Source organism: Saccopteryx bilineata, chromosome 2 (assembly GCF_036850765.1).
Source record: "Saccopteryx bilineata isolate mSacBil1 chromosome 2, mSacBil1_pri_phased_curated, whole genome shotgun sequence".
In the NCBI taxonomy this organism is placed as follows: domain Eukaryota; kingdom Metazoa; phylum Chordata; class Mammalia; order Chiroptera; family Emballonuridae; genus Saccopteryx; species Saccopteryx bilineata.
The window spans coordinates 263,585,952-263,613,413 of NC_089491.1; the positions used below are offsets into that span (position 1 = coordinate 263,585,952).

The 27,462-nt window shown below is 45.3% G+C and overlaps 1 protein-coding gene, 1 non-coding gene and 1 pseudogene across 2 annotated transcripts; 1 reads left to right on the top strand and 2 right to left on the bottom strand.

Moving 5' to 3' along the window:
* Positions 1-654: 654 nt before the first annotated feature.
* COX6A1 (cytochrome c oxidase subunit 6A1) lies at positions 655-3,131 on the bottom strand. The gene is made up of 3 exons (XM_066260425.1): positions 2,976-3,131; positions 2,689-2,831; positions 655-932 (listed from the first exon to the last, which is right to left on the bottom strand). The coding sequence occupies exons 1-3, from the start codon at positions 3,076-3,078 to the stop codon at positions 849-851; spliced, it is 330 nt and encodes a 109-aa protein (XP_066116522.1). The 5' UTR covers positions 3,079-3,131; the 3' UTR covers positions 655-848.
* Positions 3,132-5,977: 2,846 nt separating this feature from the next.
* On the top strand, positions 5,978-6,622 carry LOC136323228 (ATP synthase F(0) complex subunit C2, mitochondrial pseudogene; annotated as a pseudogene).
* Positions 6,623-23,382: 16,760 nt separating this feature from the next.
* Positions 23,383-23,486, bottom strand: LOC136327614 (small nucleolar RNA U13). The gene has a single exon (XR_010729798.1). It is a non-coding gene; the product is annotated as a small nucleolar RNA U13 (small nucleolar RNA).
* Between the last annotated feature and the right edge of the window lie 3,976 nt (positions 23,487-27,462).

Sequence of the window (27,462 nt, forward strand, 5' to 3'; positions counted from 1 at the left end):
TGTGGGCTCATCTGGTTTGAGCACGGCTCACCAGCTTGAACCCAAGGTCACTGGCTCGAGCAAGGGGTCAGTCTGCTGTAGTACCCCAGTCAAGGCACAACAGAGAAATCAATCAATGAACAACTAAGGAACCGCAACAAATAATTGATGTTTCTCATCTCTCTCCCTTCTTGTCTGTCTGTCCCTATCTCTGACTCTCCCTGTCTCTGCCACAAAAAATAAAAATAAATAAAATCAACTCCAAGCCAACCATGTTCTTTTACTGTAATTGCTACTGAGGATTTTCTAAAAATTGCTCCACATGCTATTTTGACTTCAACTTCCAACTATTTCAGTTACTTCAAATGCTGATGGAATGGCACAGAGGAAGCACTCCCTCTGAGAATCACAGACACCTCCTTTTAGATGAAACTGCAGCCATTCTGCTGGCCACTCAATGTCTGTCAGGACCCAATCTTGTTACTTAATTGGCTCTACTCCCTTTGCTCTACATACTCCAGGCACAAGAAACCGAGGACAGGCCTGTTATAAACCCTGTTATTCAGAGACTTGAATGGAACTTGAAAACTAAACAGCAGCCACAGACCTTCATTGCAGAAAAAAGAATAACATTAATGCTAACTTCTGAGGGAAAAATACCAAAGAATGCAGCTCGCAGCTCATGACCAATCTAATTTATTTAAGCCATCTCCTACCATAAGGAATGAGACAGAAGGTTAGTACACTCTAGTAATCATTTGATACAAGGAAAGGTCAGCTTAAGGTCCCATACACTTCTCTGGTCCTAGTGCAGAGTAATGGTCCAAACCAGTGCTGTGGTCCCCACTGGGTAGTGGTCCCGGTTCTCTTTATTCATCTTCATAGCCGGTTGGGAGCGGATTCACATGAGGATTATGGAACAGAGTATGGTTACCATCTCCCCAGGGAAAGGGCTGTGGAGCAAAGATGGCAATTAATACATTCCCAGAAAATAGTTCAGAAACAGCACTGCTATGAACTGCTTAAAATAGATAGGGTGACAGATAATATATAAAACAAAATAGAAATTAGTCCTTTAACTACTAGCATGTTTCAGCCTTCCTAGACTTTTTTAATATTTTTTATTTATTTATTCATTTTAGAGAGGAGAGAGAGAGACAGAGAGAGAAGGGGGGGAGGAGCTGGAAGCATCAACTCCCATATGTGCCTTGACCAGGCAAGCCCAGAGTTTCGAACTGGCGACCTCAGCATTTCCGGGTTGACGCTTTATCCACTGCTCCACCACAGGTCAGGCCTTCCTATAATTTAAGAGTGCTCTTATAACTTCCAGGGCATAAGAGGAAAAGCAAGTTCAGGTTTGTTATTCACAACCACCTCCCTGCTAACTGGCGTATCAGTCCTAATTATCACTACCAAAAAGGCAGAGGTGGGTATGGGGGAGAAGTTATTCACATTCTACCTTTGAAAGGCATTGTTCTTGGGTAGTGGTTTCCAAACCAGAATGATTTTGCCTCTCCAGGGACACTGGGCAGTATCTGGAGACATCTGGGGGAGGGGAGGGTACTAGTAGCATCTAATGGGTAGATGTCAAGGATGCTGCTAAACATCCTACAACTAACAGAATGGCCTGCCCCCACAAGAACTATCCAGCTCCAAATGTGAACATTTCAAAGGCTGAGAAACTTTGCTGTATGGCTTCTAATTCTACTGTACAAGGGTGCAAGTGGGGCTCAAAGACTCAAAAAATTATTTCTGAATCTATGAATCTATCTTAAGTTCTATGAGGCCAGCCCTGGCCAAATAGCTCAGTTGGTTCGGAGCATCGTCCCAAAGCACAGAAGTTGCTGGTTCGATCCCCAGTCAGGGCATGTAGAGGAACATAAGTTCCTGTCTCTCTCTCTCTCTGAAATCAATAAAATAACAACAACAACAAAAAAGTTCCTATGAGGCCAGTTCTACCTGGACTAAAGAATTTAATGTAATAGTTATTAAAGAATAAAAAAACAGAAGAGGCTCCTGCTAAAAATACAAACAATGAAAAACAAATTATAAATCTACATCAACAGCCAAAGAATAAAATAGTTGAGAAGATATATAACCTAGAGGAGAATAAAGGGTGTCTCTTTATCATGTAGCTAGCACCTGCCAGATGCCCAGATCCTAGCAAGATGAACCACGTTCCGACTTTGTCACTCTAAGAAAGTTTCCCAAACTTTCAAGTTTTATACAACCGACAACTGTTTCAGAACAGCTATCAGAAGGCAGAAGGTGGCTGAATCAGAAAAGGAAAACTGATGGGCACTTATTGTATGACTTTGAAGAAAAAAGTGAGAAGTGACACCCCTCCCCTGTCTCAGGTTCCTTTCCGCAAAATGGGAGAAAATAAAAATTGGTTATTATTAAAAGAAAAACTGGCCTGACCTGTGGTGGCGCAGTGGATAAAGCGTCGACCTGGAATGCTGAGGTCGCCGGTTCGAAACCCTGGGCTTGCCTGGTCAAGGCACATATGGGAGTTGATGATGCTTCCTGCTCCTCCCCCTGTTCTCTCTATCTCTTTTCTCTCTCTCTCTGTCTCCAATAAAAAATGGATAAATAAAATCTTTTTTTAAAAAAAGAAAAACTGTATACACCCGGAATCCACGCTTCCAGAGAATGAGGGCATTTGGAATGAAAGGCCAACGGACACTCCAAGAGAAAGCAAGGACGTACCTTGGACCTGATGCGGAGATGGGGGTAGGCGACGAACTCGGGTCTCTCGTGCTCCCCATGGCGCGACTTCAGAAAGACGTTCAGCATGCTCACTCCCACCCCGGGGAGCGCAACGAAGTAGGTGAGGGCCTTCCACATGCGGGCTGCGGAGGGGCAAGGCGGCTCAGGCCTGCGGCAGAGCCACAGGGCTTCGTCCCCCTCCCCCAAGGCTTCAAGCCAAGGTCACAGTACCGCCCGCCTCGCCGGAGACAGGTTGAGGCCCGCCCCACCGACCGCAGCCCCACTACCTGAGCCCTCCTCGCCGTGGGCACCACTCGACATAGACCGCGCCAGCTGCGGCCGGAACCGACTCAGCAGCTCAGACGCCCGGGAACCAGCTGCGGCTGCCATTTTTGATCAAGATCTCCACAACGCCGGAAGCGGAAATTGAAGGACGGGCTGTGGAGGCGGGATTCCAGCCTCAAAAGAAGTTCATATTGGACCGTGTCCTTTAATCCTAGGAGCCTGCGCACTCTTTTTCTGACATACCATGTACTTGTCAAAAAAAGCTCTTGCCGCCTGACCAGGCGGTGGCGCAGTGGATAGAGCGTCGGATTGGGATGCGGAGAACCCAGGTTCGAGACCCCGAGGTCGCCAGCTTAAGCGCGGGCTCATCTGGCTTGAGTAAAAAGTTCACTAGCTTGGACCCAAGGTCGTGGGCTCAGAGCAAAAGAGGTTGCTTGGTCTGCTGAAGGCCCGCGGTCAAGGCACATATGAGAAAGCAATCAATGAACAACTAAGGTGTCGCAACGAAAAACTGATGACTGATGCTCTCATCTCTCTCCATTCCTGTCTGTCTCTAGCTATTCCTCTCTCCGTTCCTGTCTGTCTCTAGCTATTCCTCTATGTCTCTGGGGGAAAAAGAAAAAAAAAAAAAAGAAGCTCTTGCGTTGTGTGCCTCCAGATTGTACTCCCCTCTCCCTACTGTCCCTACCTTGGTGAAGCTAAGCACAAAAGAAAGGTTTATGGAGGGCACCATGGCTTCCGTGATCGCTCCAAACCTATCTAAAATGCCAGTCCCCCCTCCTCCCTGGCACCATCATTATTATTATTTTCTCTGTCTCCTTTGATAGAATGTAAACTCTGATGCCAAGAGTTTGTCCCACTGCAGCATGCCCAGGAATGTAGCAGGTGTTTAGCAAAAATTGCTGAATGAATGAACAGCAACAGGAAACAAAAATTGGCACCTGCTAATATTTATTTATTTGTTTATTTTTATTTTAGCGAGAGACAGAGAGAGGGACAGACAGAAAGGGAGAGAGATGAGAAGCATCAACTTGTAGTTGCAGAACCTTAGTTTGTGTGTGTGTGTGTGTGTGTGTGTGTTTTTACAGAGTCAGAGAGAGGGATAGACAAGGACAGACAGACAGGAACGGAGAGAGATGAGAAGCATCAATCATTAGTTTTTCATTGCGCGTTGCAACACCTTAGCTGTTCATTGATTGCTTTCTCATATGTGCCTTGACTGCGGGCCTTCAGCAGACTGAGTAACCCCTTGCTATAGCCAGTGACCTTGGGTTCAAGCTGGTGGGCTTTTTGCTCAAACCAGATGAGCCCGCGCTCAAGCTGGTGACCTCGGGGTCTTGAACCTGGGTCCTCTGTATCCCATTCTGACGCTCTATCCACTGCGCCATCGCCTGGTCAGGCTTAGTTGTTTTTTGATGGCTTTCTCATACATGCCTTGACCCGGGGCCTTGCTCAAGCCAGCGATCTTTGGGCTCATTCATGTCTATGGTCCCACGCTCAAGCCAGCCACCCTGCCCTCAAGCTGGTGACCTTGGGGTTTCAAACTTGAGTCCTCAGCATCCCAGGCTGACCCTTTATCCACTGCCCCATCGCCTGGTAAGGCTGCTATATATTTTTATATACAACTTTTGAATTTTACTGATTTCAGAGAGAAAGGAAGAGGAAGACAGGAACATCAATCTGCTCCTGTATGTGCCCTACTGGGGGTTGAACCTGACAATCTCTGCACTTTGGGATTATGTTCTAACCAATCGAGCTATCCAGCCAGGGCACATCTGCTGTATTTTGGTTTGAAAATCGCTCTCCCACCCATTTCTTGCTTTTTCTTCCTTCTACTCATCCAAAAAACAGTTTTAAAAATAAAATTTTTTTATACACCCCAAAATACACCTGCTCCTAAGCACACAGTTTAGCAGACAATGTTGGGGAAGAAGGTACCATAAAGTACCTCCAGAGACTCCCTAAGAGTTGTTATGCCCCAGCTTAAGAACCATTGAGTTGGGAAAAAATAGGAGCACTAATGTAGCAAGACTGGGTTCATATCTTGTTTCTTTCCCTTAGTCTGTGTCACCTGGGGCAAGTTAGATAAAATGGATACTTTAAGGTCATGCATTTCATGAAGACAAAAATTTAGGATCATATTACTAGAGCTTCACAATCTGACCTATCATTAGATCTTTCCCTGAGTACACTAGGGTTTTGCATGTTATGGTTTAACCAGGTTCATCAAATTCCTATGCAGCTTCAAACACAGCCAGAGTGTGTATGAGGCCCCACTGTGTGGACATGGGAAAGATCCAAACTCAGGCATCAGGAAATTCTGGGTTCAGATCTCTTGTCTGCCACCTATAGTTTCCTCTTCTCTAAAATGGGAATGTAACACTCATTTTTATCCAACAAATATCTATTAAAGCCCACCCTACCTTGGGAAGTAATTCAACCTCCATCTATAGTAGTGAAGTTTCATTTAATAAATAATAACTAATGTTCCCACTATGTTCCAGATGTGTGCAGTAGTATACAGAGCTATAAGAGCTCTCCTATGTAGCTTACAGTCTAGTGGTGGAGACAGGATTAAGTGAAAAATAACGTATTTTTCGCTCCATAAGACGCACTTTTTTCTCCCAAAAGTGGAGGGGAAAATGCCCGTGCATCTTATGGAGGAAAAGTATGGTATTTTATTTAATATTTTTCTATTTTTATTTATTTATTCATTTTAGAGAGGAGAGAGAATGAGAGAAAAAGAGAGAGAGAGAGAAAGGGGGGAGGAGCAGGAAGCATCAACTCCCATATGTGACTTGACCAGACAAGTGCAGGGTTTCGAACCAGCAACCTCAGTGTACCAGGTCAACGCTTTACACATCATTTGGTTCGGAATATTTTTTTTTCTTACTTTCCTCCTTAAAACCCTAGGTGTGTCTTATGGTCAGGTGTGCCTTATGGAGCGAAAAATACGGTACTTAAAGCCTAGAATGTGTTAAAAATTCAATAAATGCCCCAGCCTCCGGCCCCTACCCCTCTCGGTCTTCTCCGCAGTAGGAGCAGCTCCTGCCACAGCCCCTCATCCCCTGAAAATGTACGCCTGCACCAAGTTTGTCTCCACCCCCTCCTTGGTCAGGAACACCTCTCAGCTGCTGACCCGGTCACTGTCTGCAGTGGTGCTGAACAGACCAGAGACACTGACAGATGAGAGCCTCGGCTGCTGGGCAGCCCCACATACCCCGACCTCACTTATTTCTAGCCGCAGCTTTCAGACTAGTGCCATTTCAAGGGACATTGATACAGCAGCCAAGTTCACCGGGGCTGGGGCTGCCACAGTGGGGGTGGCAGGCTCTGGGGCTGGAATTGGGACTGTGTTTGGGAGCCTCATCATTGGTTATGCCAGGAACCCTTCTCTGAAGCAACAACTCTTCTCCTACGCCATTCTGGGTTTGCCCTCTCAGAGGCCATAGGGCTCTTTTGCCTGATGATGGCCTTTCTCATCCTCTTCGCCATGTGAAGGAGCTGTCTCCACCTCCCATAGTTCTTTCTCCTGTGACTTGCCTGCCCTGTGTGTTCCTTTTCCTATACCTCCCCAGGAAGCCTGGGGAAAATGGTTGGCTCAGGGTTTGACAGAGGGAAGACAAATAAATACTGTATTAATAAGAAAAAAAAATTCAATAAATGTTCACTTTCTCATAGGGCTTTCATATACTATACAGGGTGGTACTCCTAAATAAAGATTCTGTCTATTGTTTTTGGCACAGAGTACATGCTCAGGCACAATGCCTATGGTGTTATTGTCAGGTATGCTCAACATTGGCAAAGCCTTGGGTCACTGAGTCTAGACAACCTAGGAACCAAACTCATCAATACAAAGAATAATATTTATTGAGCACTTATTTTGTACCCAGATTGTCTTCCCCACTTCAAAATGGTTACTCTATTCTCTCTCTCTCTCCATACACCTTACAATTCATCTACAAATCCTGACAGCTCTTCCTTCAGACATATCCAGAATCTGACCACTGCTTACTACCTACTGCTACAAATTTAATCAAATGTTTTATCTCTCACGTGGACAACTGCAACAGCTACTAATTGGTCTCCCTGCTACCTGGTCCCCCTATAGTCTATTCTCCCTTTAAAACCTGTCAGATCATCCCTGGGCGGTTGGCTCAGTGGTAGAGCGTCGGCCTGGTGTGCGGGGGACCCGGGTTCGATTCCCGGCCAGGGCACATAGGAGAAGCGCCCATTTGCTTCTCCACCCCCACCCCCTCCTTCCTCTCTGTTTCTCTCTTCCCTTCCCGCAGCCAAGGCTCCATTGGAGCAAGGATGGCCCGTGCGCTGGGGATGGCTCTTTGGCCTCTGCCCCAGGTGCTAGAGTGGCTCTGGTCACGGCAGAGCGACGCCTCGGAGGGGCAGAGCATCGCCCCCTGGTGGGCAGAGCTTCGCCCCTGGTGGGCGTGACTGTCTCTCCCCATTTCCAGCTTCAGAAAAATACAATAAATAAATAAATAAAACCTGTCAGATCATCCTCCTCTGCTCAAAATCTTCCAGTGACTCCTATCTTCCTTAAAGTAAATGTCAAAGTCCTTACAGTGGGCTACCAGGCCCTACATACCCTGCCCCCAACCCCCAGTCACTTCTCTGACATCATCCCTTCTTTTTTTTTTAACGTTTTTTTTTGTTGTTTTTTTTTTTTTTTACAGAAACAGAGAGAGAGTCAGAGAGAGAGGGATAGACAGGGACAGACAGACAGGAATGGAGAGATGAGAAGCATTAGTCATTAGTTTTTCATTGCGCATTGCAACACCTTAGTTGTTCATTGATTGCTTTCTCATATGTACCTTGACCGCTGGCCTTCAGCAAACTGAGCAACCCCTTGCTCGAGCCAGCGACCTTGGGTTCAAGCTGGTGAGCTTTTGCTCAAACTGGATGAGCCCGCACTCGAGCTGGCAACCTCGGGGTCTCGAACCTGGGTCCTCTGCATCCCAGTCTGACACTCTATCCACTGCGCCACCGCCTGGTCAGGCATCTGACATCATCCCTTCTACCTGCCCTACTGCCCACTTCATTCCAGCTACCTTGGCTTTCTTGCCTTTCCTGGAACATTCCAGGCACTCTCCTACCTCAGGATGTTGACACATGCTCACTTCTCTGTCTGGAAGAGTTTCCCCCAGATAACCCCATGAATTGCTTCCTTATTTCAACCAGGGGTCTGCTCAGAAGTCATCTTATCAGAAAGACCTTCCTAGACTACCCTGAAGTGAAATAACTCTTCCCAACCCTGACACTTTATCCTCCTTACTATGCCTTACCTATCTTCACAGCACTTACCACCATCTGACATATTAAATATTTATTGTTTTATTTTCTACCTTTCTTCATAGACTATATTTTGTTCACTGGCATGACCCCAGCACTTGACACATGATGGATACTCACTGCAAATACATTAATCCCATCCATGATCTTGTGAGCTAGATATTATTCTCTCCATTTTTCAGATGAGAAAATTGAGACTTTGAGATGTTCAGGAAGTTACCTAAGGTTACAAAGCTTTAGGCAAATAGTGGACCCAGGCATTTGGGGGCTCAAACCAATTCTTTTAACCTCAAAGCCATACACCGGGTTCGATTCCTGGCCAGGGCACACAGGAGAAGCGCCCATTTGCTTCTCCACCCCTCCGCCGCGCTTTCCTCTCTGTCTCTCTCTTCCCCTCCCGCAGCCAAGGCTCCATTGGAGCAAAGATGGCCCGGGCGCTGGGGATGGCTCTGTGGCCTTTGCCTCAGGCGCTAGAGTGGCTCTGGTCGCAACATGGCGACACCCAGGATGGGCAGAGCATCGCCCCATGGTGGGCGTGCCGGGTGGATCCCGGTCGGGCGCATGCGGGAGTCTGTCTGACTGTCTCTCCCCGTTTCCAGCTTCAGAAAAATGAAAAAAAAAAAAAAAAAAAAAAAGCCATACAGACTTTGCTTTAGGTAGAATGATTCCAATTCTAAGAAGCCACCCTGTCAAACTCACACTGATAGAATGCTTTGACTAGGGATTAGCAAGAAAAGGAACAGCTATTTAATTTCTGACTTCAGTGGGTTTAGAAAGAAAAATATTCCAAGTCATGGGGTCTTTGATAATGGAGGGAGCCATCAAATGTGTCCTCAGGGCACTAAGCTGGCAGTTCTGAGCTGGTGTTGCCCCTCCCTCACCATGACCCCCAGGGTGTGTGGCTTCTCTGTGCAGGGAGCTGCCCCAAGGCCGAGGCCAGCCATCCCAGGGTTTGACGTCATCTTCTCCGGCAGCTGGTGATATTTACTTTCCTACTGAACCCACTAAGGCTCTCTCTGGTGCTTGACTTCCTTGGAACAGGGAGCTGGTGGATGGGCACCTCAATATTAGGGACAGCTGCTGATGCAGGAGGCACTGGAGCTAGACTGGGGGAGGCTGCTAGTCAAGGACAGGGCTTGCTTAAGGGAAAGCTTATCTAGGGCATCCTGCTTGCTACTTCTACTGTGGGTTTCTCCCTGCTAAGAGCACTTGCGACTCCAGGACCTGTGTCCACCGAGAGACTAACTCTAGGAGAAGGCACAGAGGCATTTTTCTTTTGTTTTTATAATTTTTAAAAATTGATTTTAGAGCCTGACCAGGCGGTGGCGCAGTGGATAGACCGTTGGACTGGGATGCAGAGGACCCAGGTTCGAGACCCCGAGGGTCGCCAGATTGAGCGCGGGCTCATCTGGTTTGAGCAAAAAGCCCACCAGCTTAAACCCAAGGTTGCTGGCTCCAGCAAGGGGTTACTCAGTCTGCTGAAGGCCTGCGGTCAAGGCACATATGAGAAAGCAATCAATGGACAACTAAGGTGTTGCAACGCGCAATGAAAAACTAATGATTGATGCTTCTCATCTCTCTCCGTTCCTGTCTGTCTGTCCCTGTCTATCCCTCTCTCTCTCTGAAAAAAAAAAAAAGATTGATTTTAGAGAGAGAAGAAGGGAGAGAGAGACAGACAGAAACATCAATCTGTTTCTGTATGTGCCCTGACCAGGTATTGAACTGGCAACCTCTGTACCTCAGGATGACGCTCTAAACCAGTGGTCCCCAACCCCCAGGCCGTGGACTGGTATCGGTCCGTGGGCCATTTGGTACTGGTCCACAGAGAAAGAATAAATAACTTACATTATTTCTGTTTTATTTATATTTAAGTCTGAACGATGTTTTATTTTTAAAAAATGGCCAGATTCCCTCTGTTACATCCGTCAAAGACTCACTCTTGATGCTTGTCTTGGTCACGTGATACATTTATCCATCCCACCCTAAAGGCTGGTCCGTGAAAATATTTTCTGACATTAGACCGGTCCATGGCCCAAAAAAGGTTGAGGACTGCTCTAAACAATCAAGCTATCCGGCCAGGACAGAGACATTTTTCCATGTAGTTTGCAGGGGAAACCAAGGTGTTGTGACTACCACCTCAACCCTCTGAATAACTTGTCTGAGCTGCTCAGCATTGTTAATTCATTCAATTAGGGTTTAGGGTTTCAAATCTGTCAGTGGGGGGGGGGGGACAAGACAGCAGTGATCTTCATAGAACACCCAGCCTAGAGGGAGAGACTGACAAGTAAACAGCTATTACAACCACTGTGATGTGTTCTACGATGGGAGGCAATACAGCATGGGATTGGCATCAAGTTCAAGTCGCTGGTCTGCTACTTAGCTGTGTAATCATGGGCAAGTCAAGTTATCTCTTAGCGTCTCACCTGTGAACTGAAGTTATTACAAGAATTTAACAGGATAATATTATAAATATTAGCTAACGTTTATTAAGCACTTACTATGTAGTGGGTCCTTCTCATGTATTAATTTGGTTATTACAAGACTCCTATGAGATAAATCAGGGGTCTCAAACTCGCGGCCCGCGGGCCGAACAATTTTGTGCAGCCCGTAGACTAATCTACGAAGTTCAAAATATTTTGGATAAAATTAAGTAAGCCTAGGGGCCTACTTGTATTTTTCATTTCTCTAGCATCCTAGCTAGATATTAGCTTAGTTAACAGCAGTTGTGATGCGAACTACAGTTTCTGGTCGTTTTGTGACACTGAGTAAACTGCATGTATGATTGTGCTTGTGGTACTGATTTTTTTTTGTTTTCAACTGCAGTGAGAAAAGTGTTGCGTAACAGTTGCCTTTTGTAGACCTAGTGCGGCCCGCCGAACGGCTGTGATCTTGCTCTGCGGCCCACATGCTGAGTTGAGTTTGAGACCCCTGAGATAAATGTTATTCTTATCCCCACTCTACAGATGAGGAAACTGAGGCACAAGGAGAGGTTACATCATTTGCCTAAGTTTCAGAGCCCTTTAAGGCAGTGGTCCCCAACCCCCGGGCCGCGGACTGGTACCAGTCCGTGGGCCATTTGGTACTGGTCCGCAAAGAAAGAATAAATAACTTACATTATTTCTGTTTTATTTATACTTAAGTCTAAATGATGTTTTATTTATTTATTTTAATTATTTATTTATTTTAGATTTTATTTATTCATTTTAGAGAGAGGAGACAGAGAGAGAAAGACAGATAAAGAAGGGAGGGAAGAGCAGAAAGCATCAACTCCCATATGTGCCTTGACCAGGGAAGCCCAGGGTTTCGAACTGGCAACCTCAGCGTTCCAGGTCGACACTTTTACCCACTGCGCCATCACAGGTCAGGCACGATGTTTTATTTTTAAAAAATGACCAGATTCCCTCTGTTACATCCGTCTAAGACTCACTCTTGACTCTTTAAATATAATTTGACAATTATATTTAAAAATACCATAGTTTTTACGCCGGTCGTATAATTTTATTTTGTGCATTTATCCATCCCACCCTAAAATATTTTCTGACATTAAACCAGTCCGTGGCCCAAAAAGGTTGGGACCACTGCTTTAGGTGATTGAGCCAGGATTCAAATCCAGGAAGTGTGGCCTCAAAGCTTGCCTCACTTAATCACTATGTGATACTGCTTCAATAACTCAAGGGTCCTAAAAAAACAAAACAAACAAACAAAAAAACCCCAAAACACCCAATTCAAGGGTCCTTAGCAAAGTGCTGGCACATAGTGAGTGCTCAATAGGGGATAAAGAGTCTGTGGAAGCAAAGCAGAGAGACATTCAGCTGGACTCTGGAGGGACAGTCAGGGAAGGCTTCCTGTAAGAAGTGATATCTAAGTCATGGGCCTGTCTCTCTATGACTGTATGAGGGTTGAGAGAAAGATGAGTTTTCCAGGCAGACATCACCACAGACAAATAATATAGGTAATGTATCCAGAATCCCAAGCAGTGCCTTAAAGCTGGAGGTGTAAGGAGAGGGAGGGAGCAAGAAATTCAAGGGCCTTGTGGCCTATGCTGAATTAGAATTTTATCTAAAGGCTCTGAGGAGCTTTGATTTTAAGCAAGGAGAGAGGTGATCAGCTTTGCAATTTAGAAAAATCCCTGACTGCAGCTCACCTAGAGGCTTGCATAGGAGGCCTGCATGTAACAGCCTATTTCTTTGGGGTTGAGAGGAGGTGTTCAGGGCCAGCAGAATAGTGTAGCTGTGCAGGTTAGAGCACTGAATTTGGACACCAAGCCTCCTGGATTACATCTCCTGGCCCCAGTCCTCCCTACCTGGAAGATCTGGACAAAGCCATTTTCTGAGCCTTCCTCTTTATTTATAAATGGGACTCATAACTGCCAATCTTCCCGGACTGTTTGAGCATAAAGGTGGTAGTATAGGAAGAGAACCTAGCATGTGAGGAGTGTGCATAGTGAAGGGTAACTATTACTCATTTCTATGGTTCCTCCACAACCTTCCACCTAGCTAGATTGTCAGTGTTTGGAGGGCAGACTCCAGGCATCATCCATCTATCTAACACCGTATAACTTGATGATTAATTATTTGTCCTTTCTGGTTCCTTTTTATGCTCATACACTTGTCTAGACCCAAGGCTTTTCTCAGGCTGGTCCTTCTTGGCTGAAAATGTCCTTCCCATCCTGCTGCTCATCTCCATCTGCACACAACCCACCCAGTCCTCACAGGCAGCCTTTTCCTAGTTACACCATGCCCCCTTGCTTCTGGGCCCCTGGTGACGTTTAAGCACTCTATATACCTTGTTCAAAGACTATTCCACTTTTTTTTTCAATTTCCACTCTGAGCTCCAGGAGATCCCCCATACACACCACACATTTGATTCAGATTCCTCTGAATTCCCATGCAGCCTGGCACAGAAAAGGCATAAAAAATGGTTCAGAACTCAGTTCTGCCCTGGCCAGGTAGTTCAGTTGGTAGAGCATCCTCCCAATACACCAGGTTTGGGGTTTGATCCCCAGTCAGGGCACATACAAGAATCAACCAATGAATGCATGGATAACTGGAAGAACAAATCAATGCTTATCTCTCTCTCTCTCTCTCTTAAATCAATAAATAAAAATTTTTTAAAAAGAAAACTTCACTTTCTCAGGCAAAGCTGAATTAAAATGCTGGCTCTCCTACTTTTGCTGAACAAATCACTCACCTTTCTGTGCCTCAGTCTCTTCATCTGTAGAATGAGTGTATTGATATAGATGTGAACAACACTACATTTTTGTGTTCCCAAATTTCTTCCAACTTTAACTTTTCATGTTGTAACCTTTGACCAACTTCACTGTTTTTAGAAACATATGAAAGCCTTCTAGTTGATGATTATCTCTGTTCCATAAAATGTAGTAAGGGGGACTGACATGAAAATCAAAATCAAAATCAAACTAGTGATAGCATTGGTTATAATCATCCCTCACAAGACCACCAGGAGGTTTGGCACCTAGCACGTACTGCACTCTTTGTCCCTTTGTTTTGTCAATCATTAGTACCTGAGTTATACTATATATAACCCCTGAGACCCCTGGCGGGTTAGCTCAGTTGGTTACAGTGTCATCCTGATACACCAAGGTTGAGGGTTTGATCCCTGGTTGGCACACATACATACAAGAATCAATCCATGAATGCATAAATAAGTGGAACAACAAACTAATGATTCTATCTCTCTCAAATCAATAAATAAAAATTTTAAAGAAAAAGTACTGTAGCCTGACCTGTGGTGGCGCAGTGGGATAAAGCGTCAACCTGGAACACTGAGGTTGCCAGATCGAAACCCTGGGCTTGCCTGGTCAAGGCACATATGGGAGTTGATGCTATCTGCTCCTCCCCTTTCTCTCTCTCTCTCTCTCTCTCTCTCTCTCTCTCTCCCCTCTCTCTAAAAATCAATAAATAAAATATTTAAAAAATTAAAAAAAAAAAAAAAAAGAAAAAGTACTGTAAGAGGGGTCTGGTAGTGGAGAATAATTTGTGCCGAATTGCTGGTTCATCTTAATGCTCCAACCACATTCCTGTAAGCAAATTACCTTATAAATAAATTGTTATATCTTATGGAGTTGCCCGCATCATTTTTTGCTATGAAGATACCTTTAAACTTTTGCCTTGCCATCTGACAGCGGGGAAAATCATAGCACCTACCAAATAAGGTTGTTGGGAAGACTGAATGTGATGATGTGTGTAATAATACTTAACACCATGCTCAACAAATAGCATCAATTCACATATTATCCATCATCTACTGTTACATTGAGTTAAAAACAGAATGGATGTATAGTATGAGAAATGTATCTCAATGACGTTATTAAACACGACAAAGCAGGCTACAGAATATTATGACACATATGTTTTCGTTTTTGTAAAATGCATAGCAAATACTATAAGGGTTATACTCACGTGTTAACAAAAGTTATGTCTGACTTTTAACTTTCTTCTTAAAATTTCTACAATGAATATACATTAATTTGCTATAAAACAAAAGCATTCACCAAAAAGCAGATTATGAGGTTACTACCAGCACGTCCGTTGCTGGTATTCGTCTCATTCAACTGTAAGCTCCATCAGGGCAGGGATCCCTTCTGCTTTGAGCAGAAAAGGCACCGAGTCAACACTGACAGAAAGGTGACTGGATGGGGGCTTCTCCAGCGCCCGCGTCTGCAGTACCGTTCTCTCCCTGTGGGTGGCAGGCTCCACATGTGCGGGTGCCGCCCACGAGTCTGGCCGCAGATGAGTGGTGCCTGCGACCTTCAACGTGGCGGCTGTCTGGGCCCAGGATCCTTAAGGAGGGAGGGCGGTGGGAAATGCAAGGGGAGTGGACGGAACCAGGCCGTACCTCAGGGACTTCCTGTTAAGGCATTGCCTCTGAGACTTCTCCTGAATCTTCCATGGATTAGAACAAGAAAACTTCTCTTCCTAAAGAATGCCCCCCTACCTTAACTCCCCCCCCCCCCCCGCGCGCGCGCTCCAGTGGGGAGCAGAGAGGAGAGACTGAAAAGTCCCCTGGGCCTGGGAGACAAATAGAGAGAGAGGCCGTCCTGAAAATATTCATCTTCATAACATACTTACAGGGCAATGAGCTTGGCAGTTGACTAACTGGCCCCACCCAGTAGTAGTCTTTGATTTGGCGGGGGGGGGGGGGGGGGGGGTATGTTAGCATCCCATTTTGCAGATTCGGGCCATAGAAAGGTAGTGCCCAATTAGAACGACAGACTTCAGCTGGGTCTGATTCCAAATTCCTTCCCTTCACCCCAGTGTGTCAAGCTGAGACCTCCTTGGAGCGTGTGCCCATCCATCTAAATTTGTGTGTGTGTGTGTGACAGAGACAGAGAAAGAGAGAGGGACAGATAGGAACAGACAGACAGGAAAAGAGAGAGATGAGAAGCATCAATTCTTTATTGCAGCACCTTAGTTGTTCATTGATTGATTTCTTTTTCTTTTTTTTTCTTTTTTTTTTGTTTTTGTTTTTGTTTTTTTTTTTTGCATTTTTCTGAAGCTGGAAACAGGGAGAGACAGTCAGACAGAGTCCCGCATGCGCCCGACCGGGATCCACCCGGCACCCCCACCAGGGGGCGATGCTCTGCCCATCCTGGGCGTCGCCATGTTGCGACCCTCCTGGGTGTCGCCATGTTGCGACCAGAGCCACTCTAGCGCCTGGGGCAGAGGCCACAGAGCCATCCCCAGCGCCCGGGCCATCTTTGCTCCAATGGAGCCTTGGCTGCGGGAGGGGAAGAGAGAGACAGAGAGGAAGGCGCGGCGGAGGGGGTGGAGAAGCAAATGGGCGCTTCTCCTATGTGCCCTGGCCGGGAATCGAACCCGGGTCCTCCGCACGCTAGGCCGACGCTCTACCGCTGAGCCAACCAGCCAGGGCTGATTGATTTCTCATATGTGCCTTGACCGGGGGCTACAGCAGACCAAGTGACGCTTTTCTTAAGCCAGCAACCTTGGGCTCAAGCTGATGAGCCTTGCTTAAACCAGATGAGCCCACGCTCAAGCCCGTGACTTCAGGGTTTGGAACCTGGGTCTTCCGCATCCCAATTCAACACTTTATCTACTGCGCCACTGCCTGGCCAGGCCCCATATAACTTTTTTTGTTTTTTTTTAAGATTTTATTTATTCATTTTAGAGGAGAGAGAGAGAGAGAGAAGGAGGGGAGGAGCAGGAAGCATCAACTCCCATATGTGCCTTGACCAGGCAAATCTAGCGTTTTGGATGGGCAAACTCAGAGTTCCATGTCAACACTTTATCCACTACACCTCCACAGGTCAGACCTCATCTAACCTATTTAAAAAAAAAAATTTTTTTTTAGACTTTTATTTACTCATTTTTAGAAAGAGAGGAGAGAGACAGAGAGAAGGGAAGGAGGAGCAGGAAGCATCAACTCCCATACGGGCCTTGACCAGGCAAGTCCTGGGTTTTGAACTGGCGACCTCAGCGTTCCCAGGTCGACGCTTTATCCACTGCGCCACCACAGGTCAGGCCTCATCTAACCTATTTAAAAAAACTTTTTTTTTTTTAATGCTTATTGTATTGATTTTAGAGAGAGAGTAAAGGAGAGAGGGACATTGATCTGCTCCTGTATGTGCCCTGACTGGGGATTGAACCGTCAACCTCTGTACTTCGGGAAAGTACTCAGACCAACTAAGCTATCTGGCCAGGGCTAACTGACCATTGTTAATTTTTTAATTAATTAATTAATTTATTTATTTATTTTTACAGGGACAGAGAGAGTCAGATAGAGGGATAGACAGGGACAGACAAATAGGATCGGAGAGAGATGAGAAGCATCAATCATCAGTTTTTTGTTGCGACACCGTAGTTGTTCATTGATTGCTTTCTCATACGTGCCATGACCGTGGGCCTTCAGCAGACTGAGCTACCCCCTGCTCGAGCCAGTGACCTTAGGTCCATGCTAGTGAGCTCTTTGCTCAAGCCAAATGAGCCTGCACTCAAGCTGGCAACCCCGAGGTCTCGAACCTGGGTCCTTCTGCATCCCAGTCCGACGCTCTATCCACTGCACCACTGCCTGGTCAGGCCCATTGTTAATTATTAATACTAATAGCACCTATTTACTCTATTCTTATCACAGTGCTGGCACTTGGCATACCTTATCTCATTTAAACCTTCCAACAACCCACAAAATTATCCCATTTTACTGATGAGGAAACAGCCTTGGAGAAGCAATCTTTGATGCAGCTAGAGACAAGCCTGGCCTGACCAGGCGGTGGCTCAGTGGATAGAGTGTTGGACTGGGATGCAGAGGACCTGGGTTTGAGACCCCGAGGTCTCCAGCTGGAGTGCGGGCTCATCTGGTTTGAGGAAAAAGCCCACCAGCTTGAACCCAAGGTTGCTGGCTCCAGCAAGGGGTTACTCGGTCTGCTGAAGGCCCACGGTCAAGGCACATATGACAAAGCAATCAATGAACAACTAAGGTGTTGCAACGCGCAATGAAAAACTAATAATTGATGCTTCTCATCTCTGTCCGTTCCTGTCTGTCTGTCCCTGTCTATCCCTCTCTCTGACTCACTCTTTGTCTCTGTAAAAAATAAAAAAATAAAAAAATTTAGAGACAAGCCTGACGGAGCCAAGAGTCAAATGCACCTACAATGACCCCAAAGTCTTTCTTTCAACAGTATATTTTTGTTCATAATAATTATTTAAGTATTGAAGTATTGACTAGGTAAAACATCCAGATGGTTCAAATTACAAAACAAAACAAACAAAAAAAATAAAGGAAAAGCTTCTTAATCCCTAGCCTTCGGCCACCCAGTTTTACTCCAAAGATTACCGTACTAAAGTTTTCTGCTGAACCTTCTAGAGGTATTCATTGCAGAGACAAACACCTGTTTTACTGCCTCTCACACATTCACCAATGATCTTCTAAAATATAGAGAGGACAGGGTGCTCAGTTGGTTAGAGTATCATCCCAATACATCAAGGTTGTGGCTTTATCCCCAGGCACATACAAGAATCAACCAATGAAAGCACAGGTAAGTAAAACAACAAATCGATGTTTCTCTCTTTCCCTCTCTCACTCTAAAAAAAATTAATAATACTAAAATAAAATATAGGAAAGACTAAGTTATCTTCCTCTAAAGCCAAAGTAATTTCTCTTCACTGACTCCTCAGATTGGCATGGAGGGCCTCTCAGGGGCAACTCCACCCACACTCTGTGTCAACCACGTAGGTCTTCTCCAAGCTCTGTATCATGTGGTCATCACCCCATCCTCCTGGTCTTTTGTTTCTCTCCAACTGCTTCATCTATTGTGATCTCCTCCCCATTGGAGTCTCCCCAGCCAGAATTTACCCCTCCCCCCCTCTTCCCCAAAGGCCTTGCTGGCATCTCTGTTTTTTGGACTTTTTTTCCTTATGGGAGAGACAGAAAGAGAGTCAGAGAGAGGGACAGATAGGGACAGACAGACAGGAAGGGAGAGAGATGAGAAACATCAATTCTTCCTTGTGGTTCCTTAGTTGTTCATTGATTGATTTCTCATATGTGCCTTGACCGGGGGGCTACAGCAGACTGAGTGACCCCTTGCTCAAGCCAGCAACCTTGGGCTCAAGCTGGTGAGCCACGCTCAAGCTGGCGACCTCGAAGTCTCAAACCTGGGTCATCCACATCCCAGTCCAATGCTCTATTCACTGTGCTACTGCCCGGTCAGGCCTGGCATCTCTGTTTTAGTACATCTCATGGCACTGTGTGAGATGGACCATTGTCTCCATGCCTGGCTCTCCCTATGAGATTATTAATTTCAGGTGTCTCTTGTCATTGGGTGGGTAGCTTATAATGGTGCCACCATCCACCCAGTCCCTAAGCTAACAAACTAGGAGTCAGTTTTTCTCATTGTCTTCTCTTTCTTTCTCACAATCAACAACCAATTAAATGTCTCTCTAATCTTCTCCATCCCTATTCAGTCATGGTAACTGTTCTCTCTTCCTGGCTGACTGCAGTAGCTTCCGGGCTGGTCTCTCTCCTTACAGCTTCCCCATCTCCAGTCTATTCTCCGCACAACAGCCAGGGTGATCCAACTATATTTTACCGATTTTAGAGAGAAAGGAAGGGAGAGAGAGAGAAATATTAGTTTGTTGTTCCACTTATTTATTCATTCAGAGGTTGATTCTAGTATGTGCCCTGACCAGGGATCAAACCTACAACCCTGGTGTATCGAGATGATGCTCTAACCAACTGAGCTACCTGGCCAGGGCCACAAGTATTTTATTTTTTAATAGCACAAATCACAGTCTGTGTTGTTTCCCTTTGTTATTCATCTCTCATTAAAGTATAAGTTCCATGAGAACATTTTTTTTTATTTTATTTATTCATTTTAGAGAAGAGAGAGACAGAGAGAGAGAGAGGAGAGAGAGAGAAGGGGGGGAGGAGCTGGAAGCATCAACTCCCATATGTGCCTTGACCAGGCAAGCCCAGGGTTTCGAACCGGCGACCTGAGCACCTCCAGGTCGATGCTTTATCCACTGCACCACCACAGGTCAGGCTCCATGAGAACATTTAACTTCTCTTTTGCTGTATCTTCAACACTTTGCACTCTTCCTGGGGCCTGAATAATACTCAACATTTTCTTCCTTCCTTTCCTTCTTTCTTCTTCCTTTCCTTTCCTTTCCTTTCCTTTCCTTTCCTTTCCTTTCCTTTCCTTTCCTTTCCTTTTCTTTCCTTTCCTTTCCTTTCCTGCATAAAGCTTTATTGTTTCCATTTGGTCCAATGTATAGGAGAGGGCTCCAGGGTGGTTAAAAGGCTGCCAAGTGGATGCAGAGAAAGGTTCAGGCAAAAGCCAGACACGGGGGCGGTGCAGACGGGCCCCTCAAAGTCCTCTGTCATGCTTGAGGGGGTCTTTCAAAGAGATATTCAACCAGCTCGACCTGGGGGGCGGCCAATCTATGGAAGGGAGTCAGGTGGTCATAGCCACTATTTTCTGAAGTCCTACTGTGTTCAGGCACTCTTCTAAGCATTTCACAGGAAAATTCTTTCCATTCTCAAAACAGTGCTGCTTTGGATATACAGTAGTAGGTACTATTTTTAGCTTTTTTTTTTTTTTTTGGTCAGAGGAGGAAATTGAGGCATTGGAAGGGACAGAAAGTGGCTAAGAGGGAATGTGAACCCAGGCTGGCCAAGGCCAGAGTCCTACTGCCACCTAAGCATGAGTCACCTGCATGACTGAGGGTTACTCCAAAAAGGAAGAGCTCCTGTGATTCCTCTGTGACACGGTGGATCTAAGAAGCAGGTGTTCTCCGGGTCCCATTACAAAGGAATTCTCCTTCACTTATTCAAATGTCACCATTTACTGCTGGCACTAAGGACTCTAGATAGAAGGACTTAGTTCAAACAAACAAAGGCTTAGCATTGACAATGGAGGTGAAAACAGCATTCAGATTAAAGGAGGGAGGATTGGGCTTCCGCCCACCATTAGTCGGCAGATAAGAGGCTTTTAACATCCTGGGAGACCACATCTCCTCCCTGCCAGCCCTGATTCCCTTCCACACCTATTCTCTTCATCCAAGATGGCACAAAGCCCTGGCCGGGTAGCTCAGTTGGTTAGAGCATCATCCTGATACACTAAGGTTGTGGGTTTGATCTCTGGTCAAGGCACATACAGGAAGCAACCAAATGAATGCATAAATAAGTGGAACAACAAATCAATGTTTCTCTCTCTCAAATCAATTTTTAAAAAGGGTAGCATGAAGTAGAAGCTTGTATCTGGGAAAGTACTGGAAAACTCTTCACAGCTTCCCACAGCCCCCTGGGCACATCGTTCTGATTTGGTGCTCTTCCCCCCCCCCCCCCCCCCCCCCGTCTCCCTCCAGCCCCCACTTCCCCTACTGTGAGCATCCCTAGGGCAGTCCTGGCTGTATCTCTTTCCCTTCTTCTCGGTCTATTCACTCCTACTCATCTCAGAGGTCTCACTTTAAAGGTCACTTCCTCCAAGAAGCCTTCCCTGGCAACCGCCATTATCTGTATCAAACACTTTTCTCTGTGTAACAATTATTTCGTTTGCTTGTCTAGGTCGCCTCACCCTCTATTCAGGGATTCCCACATCTCAGTGTCTGTAAGTCACATGGGGAGCGTGTAAGAGGCAGGTTTCCAAGCTCCAACTTCAGAGAGTCTGATTCTACATCTGGCGTAGGGCCTGAGAATCTGCACTGTGACTGCTCACACCATGAATCTGGTGTGGAAGGCATCAGAGGAACAAGACCATAAATGGGGCTGCTTGAAGGAAAGGACCACAATCACCATGAGTCTCCATTAGCCAATCTGTGCCTGGCACATAAGAGATGTTCAAACATGATTATTGAATAAATGTTCGAATGAACAAATGGTTGCCAGCATTACAATATGTTCTCCAAACACAGCAACTTAAATTTGGTCTTGAAAAAGCCACATACTGGTCATAAGATTATACTTCCCTGGAATAGAGCGGGGAGTATCAGAGCTCTGGTATCACAGGGCTCGATGAGAAACCAAGGACCCTACTTTCTGGCTGTGTGACCTGAGCAAGTTTAGTCGCTGTAAGCCACAATTTCTTCATTTGCAAAACAGAGATGATAATAATAAAGGCTGCATCATAGGGCTGTGACAATATTAAATGAGGTCAAGTTCGTAGCATAGTGCCTGGTCCAGAGTCAACATCCAAAACCTTTTGGATCCTATTATTGTCGTTATTGTTAGCATTACAACTATTAACATCAGAGCTGGAAGAGACCTTAGATCCCTGAATTTGAAGGATCTCCACTCAGGGTCCCATGGATCCCTCTCTGCTACAGAATCTATAGTGGGTGTTCAAAAGGTGGTCTATGAGCATCCAGAAATAGAATATAAAATTATGTATGTCCATTTTCTTTTTTTTAAGTTTATTGATTTTTCGAGAGAGAGGAAGGGAAAGAGAGAGAGAAAGACAGAAACATCGATCTGTTCCTATATGTGCCTGGATCAAGGATCAAATGAGCAACTTTTGCGGATTGGCATGATGCTCTAACCAACCGAACCATTGGGCCAGGGCTGTCTGTCCTTTTCTCGGAGGAGGACAATGTTAACTTTCAACTACTTAACTATGGGGAAACTGAATCCAGAGAGAGAAGGGGGCCTGGCTCCAAGTTTCTCACTGCATTCATTGATGTGTTCATTCACTCCTCGTTTCATCTACCAGGCACCAACTATTTCCTGACTTCCTACTTACTGTATGCCAGGATCCAGAGATGAACCAGACACAGTCACTCCTGTCCCGAGGCACCTCCTCCTCAACTGGTAAGAGTTTGTATTTTTTATTCTCATTCCTTTGTTAACACGATGCCCTAGGGGCAGTTGGGCACCTCATCAAGTAAATCAAGGTTCTTGCTCCAGTAGGATGCCTTACTGGTAGCTTTCTTTACTTGAAGCCTTTACAGGGGGGTCCTCAGGTTATGACATTCTTGACATATGACATTTTGAGTTTACGATGCTCACCCCCATAAAAACTTTTAAAAATTGAGACATGAGTGTTTCAGCTTACACTATTAGCATCTTACTTACAGACTACGTGGGCAAACTAGTTTGGTTATATGTGGCAGAAGAATATGCAGTAACAAGGCATGTTTTGTTTTTTATGTTCTAGATTATGATTTTACAACTGTGTTAGGCTAAGTGACTTAGGCTAGGGTATGTTTTGACTTACACCAAAATTCACGTTATGTCAGTGTAGTAGGAACTGAACTGTGTCGTAACTCAAGGGCCCCATGTATTTTCTTCCTCTGGGCCTCAGCTTCCCAACCTGAAGAACAAGGGTAATGATAATGCCTGCTGCCCAGAGTTACGAGTGAATGGAAATAAATAGATTTGAAAGTGCTTTATAAACTGTAAAGTACTGGGCTAAAATTAGACATAATTGGCTGGAGAGAGATGAAATAGAAATCAATAAATAAGAACTGCACCATCCCCTCCTTGTTTTCAATTTTTATAACAATCTAGGGTAGGGGCTTTTTTATCTCATCTAATCAGAAGGGTAGTTGGTAAGTTTATAAAAAAAATCCATTGAAACAAAATATTTTTTTAAAACACAACCTTTAAATATTCTATTTTTTTCTTTTTTTTTCATATTAGGCAGGTAATGTGTTGATGTCCTAACAAGGGATGAGGGAGGCTCATCTCACATAAGAATGTGAACACCCAATCATCACCCTTATGAACTACAAAAGGATCTAAATATTCTATTTTAACTTAAAAACCCATTGCTATACTGTATATTAATTCACCAATCGTTTGATGTAGGGCCAAAGCCTTTTCTCTGAGCCTGATCTGAGTCAGCTGGTTGGCGTTCCCCCACATCTTTCTTGCATGAACCACTTCCCTGAGTTTCAGTTTGGGCTTCTTAAAAGTTGATGTAGATCTGAAGGCCCTAGTCATCCAGATTATTAGAATTTCACCTTCATCCTTACTCAATAGGCTTTAGTTGTCTAGGCCACTAACTCCTCCCACTCCCAGTGGCTTATGACAAAAGTTTACCTTGGCTCATACAGTATGGCCATCATGGGTCATGTGGGGGCTTTGCTCCCTCATCATTTCTTTTCCTTCCTTCCTTCCTTCCTTCCTTCCTTCCTTCCTTCCTTCCTTCCTTCCTCCCTCCCTCCCTCCCTCCCTTCCTCCCTCCCTCCCTCCCTCCCTCCCTTCCTTTCTTCTTTCCTTCCTCCCTTCCTTCCTTCTTCCTTTCTCTCTCTCTCTTTCATTTCAATTGACATTTTAGAGGAGTTTTAGATGCACAGCAACATTAACAAGAGGCACCAAGATTTCTCATATACATTGCACCCTCACATATGCATAGCCTTCCCCATTCTCAACACCCCCCACCAGAGTGCTACATTTGTTACAGTGAAGGAATCACATTGACACATCATTATCACCCCAAGTCCATAGATCACAGGAGGGTTCACTCTTGGTGTCCGTACTATGGGTTTGGACAAATTTATGAGGACACATACCAACTCACTTTTTAAGAGTCTTTCCAAAGCATTCAGCTGCATTGATAGAAACATCGGTTTTCTTTTCCCACTCCTATGTCATTGGTTTGTTATATACAATTATATGATTTAATAACAAAAGCAACTGATGGAAAACTAACCCAATGGACTCTTGGTGAACACTCAGTCACATCACTAAGTCAGCAGGAGGACTTAGTAGACACTCATTCCATAGAGCTGGGTCCACCAACTGCTGTGGGCATTACAACTTTCTGGGGTTTTACAGTAGGCAAGGCAAGTGTTGGTAAATCTAGTAAGCAGCTCCATTGATTTCTTAATCCAGTGAGTTAGTTAACTCAGAGAGATTCTGCTATATAATTACATCTAACAAAAAGATATCTCTCTGAATAACTGGTGAGACCAGAACTAATTCTGTCCTTCTTTCTGCTCACTTATAGTTTCTTTTCTTTTCATTTATAATTTCTAGTTATTTTTTGCACCTTTAAAATGGACGAAAGTATATGTGCCAAGTGCTAAATGAATTATACGAGACTTCAAATTCTTTGAATTGAGTCTATTGTAATAGGCTGGACGTGACATAACATGCCTAATTGGGATAATCACAGTGGAGAAATCTTGGTATTAGGCCATGATTCTCCAAGTGTGCTCCAGGGCCAGCAGCAGCAACATCACCTGGGAACTTGTTAGAAATGCAAATTCCCAGGCTTGCCTCACACTTGGACACGGGGCATCGGAAAGTTAGGGGTGGGGCCCAGTAATCTTCATTTGAGCAAGCCCTCCAAGGGATTACGGTGCTCCCTTTTTACTACTTAGAGGCTGTGTGCTCTTGGATAAGTCACTGAATCTTACTGAACCTATTTCCTCTCTGGAAAAATCACATACATCTCTCTGTAAAGTGCACAGGACAGTGCCTGACACATAGCAGGCGCTCAGTAAGCATGAGGAATGGTTAATATTATTATTAGGAACTCAAGAGTGACAACTCTAATTAGGGTGAAAAACATTTAGGAGAAAAGGGAAAAGATGTTAAGTAGGTTAAACTTTTCCTGAGTTGCTACATAATACAGGCACTCTGACTTCATATGTCCCCTTGCCCTCCTAAAAAACGTGTTGAGGTAGGTATAATTACATTCGTACCCACTTCACAGATGTGGAGATTGAGGCTTGGTGAGGCTGAATGACAGTTGAGTAGTAGAAGAGCTGGGACCTGACCACATCCCTGTACCCCATATGTCTCACCCCATCCCAGCCACAAACAGATACTGGCAGATTGCCAGCTCCCAGTGCTGCCTGCCACCTCCTTTCCCCAAACCATCTGCCCTCAAGAGTCTGGCTATTCTCCTGGGGGTGGGCGGGCGGGGGGTGGGGGTGGGGCTGCCCCGGGTAGGAGGGTGCTTGGATTTCCTGCAGAGGTCACAGCAGGATTGTTTTCTTCATGCTCTAGAAGTCAGGCCTTTCAACTCATCTCTGCTGCATAAGGGTTTTCTGGTTCTGTCCCCTGGTCCGTTTCTGCTCCTTCAGACCCTTGTCTAGCTCTGGCCAATATTAGCATGATTCAGTTTTGAACCTCAGACCAGAACTAATAAATGCATTAATTTATTATTCACCAGCTATTCCACCTTTTATGTGCCAGGCACTGGTAGTCCAGAGATGAGCAAAACAGATGCAGGTCCTACTGCAGAGAACTTGAATATTCACGTGAGGAAATTGCAGAACCAGACAAATACTATACATTATGATCAATGCAGGGTTGGGAATGCAACTTGGCTCTGGGGGCCCAGAAGAGGCTTCTGATCCAATGTGGAAGTAGAAGGGGATCTGTAAGGCTTCCTGGAAGAGGTGACTTCTGAGCTTATTGGAAGGAATTTGCCTTAGTGTTTCATCAGTTTTTCATCTAATGGATGGAAAAATAGGTCTGGAGAGAATTATTTAGCTCATTCATTCATTTATGTAAGCAAACATTTCAGGATGAGGCCCCAAGCTCATGGATACGAAGTGAATAAGGAGACAGCCTTGCTGGAGGAAAAAACACCAAGGAAATGGGCCACTCAGAGCCCATTGGTGTCTCAGTTTTTTTAAAAAAATGTATTTTATAATATTTTACCTTTTTAAAGTCAAGTTTATTGCAAGATACTTTACATAGAGTAAAAGTCTCCCTTTTTAGATTATAGCTCTACAGTCCTATGACAAATACATGCACAGCCCTGTAACCACTATCTTCATAGAGACATAGATCATCATTTGCATCTTACATTCATCCATTTTCTGAGTCCATAATTCTCTGTGGGACCTTGGGCAGGCCTTCCCCTCCCTGAACCTCAGTTTCTTCACCTATAAAATAGGGATCATCGCGTCTCCCTCACAAGGTTGCCGCCTAGCACACAGTAATAAGCGCTCAGTCAACACCAGCTGCTCTCAGGCCCTCCCTGGCTCCTTCTGCTTCCTTGCTCTCCCTCGCCCTCTTAGGTCCGACACACACACACACACACACACACACACACACACACACACACACACACACACACATTTTTGAAGCCTCTTGTTTCTCAGAGAGGTTTTATTTATAGGCCCCTCCTCATTGTGAATGTGAAAAGGAGAAAGCCCAGGCCCTCCGTAGACCTTTCATGTGTAAATCAGCCCGGGCTAGGAGCACCGGGGTCACCAGGAGGAGGATTTCACTCTTAATTACTCCTAGTGAAAGCCGGGGGGCGGGAGAAAGCGGGCTCAGACTCCACCCCACTTGAGGGAGGCCTCTCTGGGAGCCCCGCGCCTGGCCGGCCCTGGGCCCCTCGCTCCCGGCCGGGCGCGCTGGCTCTCCCGGGCCCGGTCCGGCTGGGGCTGGGGCTGGTTTGGGGTGGGCGCTGCCTAGGCCTGGCCTTGATTTCTGCTGAATCTGGGCCAAGGCACAGACGCAGGTGCCTCCCGGGAGCAGAGCCCCAAGTGGGTTTCTTTGAGGGCAAGATGTTTGGACGTGGAAAGAGAGCAAACGGCTTGGTAGAGTGGGAGGTAGGGACGGATGGCCTGCCAAAGGGCCAAGGGAGGCTTTAAATTAACAATAACAAAAACTTTTCTTAAAAAGGTTTTTTGCTCATTCTTTTCTGTTGTAAAAATAACAGGCTTCAGAAAAAAGTATGGAAATAGTCTCATCTGACTTTGAAAATTGTTTACCTAAGAGATTGAATTTGGGGGAGAGGGACAT